The sequence below is a fragment of the Gopherus evgoodei genome, chromosome 7 (assembly GCF_007399415.2).
Source record: "Gopherus evgoodei ecotype Sinaloan lineage chromosome 7, rGopEvg1_v1.p, whole genome shotgun sequence".
In the NCBI taxonomy this organism is placed as follows: Eukaryota; Metazoa; Chordata; order Testudines; family Testudinidae; genus Gopherus; species Gopherus evgoodei.
Window position 1 is genome coordinate 107,320,764 of NC_044328.1, and position 2,638 is coordinate 107,323,401.

Sequence of the window (2,638 nt, forward strand, 5' to 3'; positions counted from 1 at the left end):
CTCGGTCCTGGGCGGGAGAGGAGGGGATGGGACCAGACCCAGGGGAAGAAATGGCCCCGCTGTCGCTCTCGCCCGGAGCCGCTTTGATGCGCCAGTCCCCGCCACGCTGGCTCGGCAGAGATTTAAACCGGTTCCCACCAGCCTCGAGCTCGCCGGGACGGGACACTCAAGCATAAGGCGGGGTGCCGGGGGGAAGCTCGCAGCCCGGGAGACGGGGCAGGAGATGGGGAAAGGTCGAACCTGCGCCGCGACACGCACAGCCCCAGCCCCCCATTCCGCCCAGGGACAGAACACAGGGAGGGGCAGGGCCCAAAGCCCCCCCGCCCGAGGCTGCTCGGGGCATGGAGCGGCGCGGAGAGCGGGGCTGCTGCCCCCGCACACGCAGCCGCTTTCTCCCCACCCCTCACCGACCGTCTCCGCTGGGGCGCGCCAAGCGCAGTGACCCCCCCTCCCCGGCCAAATCCCCCCGCTAAGCGCCGGTCCGCTCCGAGCCCATTCCCCCGCGCCCCAGGAAAGCGCCTGTCCACCCCCCAAGCGCCGGTCCACAATCCGCTCCCATTCTTCGCCCCGCCCCGCCCGCTAAGCGCCGGTCCGCTCCCCGAGCCCATCCCCCCGCACACACGGAGAAAACGAGTCAAAGGTTTAAACAATTTATTGACCAACAACAAAAAAGGCCATTGACTCTGAACCCCGAACACGTGGTACAAGCGCTCCGGGGGCGGAGGGGCCGCCCCCCCAGGACGCGCACAACCAGCGTCACCCCGCAATAGGGGTACAAGACTCGCAAGGCTGCGGCAGCCCCGCTGCTGCTAACGACGAGCGGTCCCGCACACAGCCCCCCCCCCCCCCAGGCACTGCCCGCCTGCCGTGCCGCGGCTCAGCGAACTGGGGGAGGTGCCCTTTAAGAGGTACCCAGGCGCCATCAGCACGAACTGGCGCCGAACTGGCCGTTTCCATGGCACCAGGGCGAGAACCAATAGAGGGCGTGGCCACTGTTCGAAAAATTCTAAAGTAGGCCAAAAACCCACCCCATCCCCCGCTACAGCGAACCAGTGCCGGGACCTGTGGGACCCACGTGGCATCGCCCCCTACCGGGGGTGGAGCAGGGAAAATAGAAGCGAAGAGGCTTATGAAAAATAGCTACTATGGAAACTAGGCGGGGGGCGGGCCCTAGCCCTGTAAATCTGGGGCTGCGGCGGGGGCGGACAGAAACCTTCACGGGTGGGGCTCGGGGGCTGCCAAGTAAGAAAACAAGAGCGATGGGCCGCGAGGCTGGGGCAGCCCTGACCCCCATTTCCCTGCCCGCGGCGACGGCTACAGAGCGAGGCCAGCAATACAAAGACAACGCGGATAACCTGGGTCTGTCCTCAGAGCAGAGTCTGTCTTAGGGCTCCAAGCCCTGGGGAGCTGGAGTGGGGGGAAGGGTGGGGAAATGTTCTCTCTCCCCGCCCCAGCGTGGTGGGGCGATGGGGGCGCCCTGCCCCCTCCCCCCCTCATGCCTTCCTGCTCTTCAGCGCCTTGGGCTTTGCAGACTTCTTGACCTTTTTGCCCCCCGGGGAGGCGGCTTTCTTGGTCGCCTTCTTGGCTTTGCCCTTGTCTTTCCTGGCGGCTGCGGCGCTGGCTCCTTTCTTGTGCGATTTCTTCTCGGGCTTCTTGCTCTTGGAGGCCGGTTTCTTGTCCGCCCGCCGGGAGGTGGAGGCTGCAGCCTTCTTGTGGGACTTCGGGGCGCTGCTGCCAGCGCTCCCCTCGCTGCCGCCTTCCAGCTTCTTCCTGTTGAGCTTGAAGGAGCCGTTGGCGCCGGTGCCCTTGACCTGGAGCAGGGTGTCGTTCTGCACCAGCGCCTTGATGGAGTATTTCAGGTAGGTCCGCCCGTTCTGCTGGTCGAACCAGGACACCTTCTTGGCCTCATTGTAGATCTTGGCTAGCGAGGAGCCGTTGCGCTCGCCCAGCTTCCGGATCGTCTCCACCACCAGCTGGCTGTACTTGCCCGGCTGGTTCTTCTTCTTGTTGTTTTTCTTCTTTTTGGAGGGAGACAGGGACGAGCCCCCGCCCTTAGCTTTTTTGGCGCCACCTTTCTTCTCCGGGGCTAGGGGCGCTTCCTCCGCCTCAGTCAGAGGCAGGTCGGCTTCTTCCAACTCCACCGACATGCTGGGCGGGACTGCGCAGACTGCAGGGGAAAGAGGCCGATCGATGCCGCGGCAAACCGGTGCACAGAGCTGGGGCTGTCCCGGGCTGGCTTGGGGGCGTCGGGGAAGCTCTGTTCTCAGGGCTGCTCGCTCTGTTCTCAGAGATGCAATCCGCCTGCCTGCCTGGGCGGGCTCCGAGGCAGCCGTTTATATGCACAATGGGCGGACCACGTTGAGAACAACAACAGCCTGGGCCAGGGCCAGCTCCAACTTGTGCTTCTTGGAGCCCCTTTGCGGGGCTCTAGCTCCCAGATCCGACACCCCAGTGCTGAGGCGGCCCCACAAAACCCTGCTCCTGACGGTGCCTGACCCCACTGCCCTGTAGCCGGGGCTCTCTGGGCCTGAGAAAGGTCCCAGAGAAGCGATTTAAACAGCACACCCTATGCTGGGGCGAGACAGAGGAGGGGGGCGCCTCGAATAGGGGGGTCTGGGCCTCCCAGGCGGACTTATCC

At 65.1% G+C, this 2,638-nt stretch overlaps 1 protein-coding gene across 1 annotated transcript; it reads right to left on the minus strand.

Annotated features, from left to right (window-relative positions):
• Positions 1–636: 636 nt before the first annotated feature.
• On the minus strand, positions 637–2,319 carry LOC115655071 (histone H1x). Its single transcript, XM_030570146.1, has one exon. It carries the CDS (start codon positions 2,145–2,147, stop codon positions 1,494–1,496), a length of 654 nt encoding a protein of 217 aa, XP_030426006.1. The 5' UTR covers positions 2,148–2,319; the 3' UTR covers positions 637–1,493.
• Between the last annotated feature and the right edge of the window lie 319 nt (positions 2,320–2,638).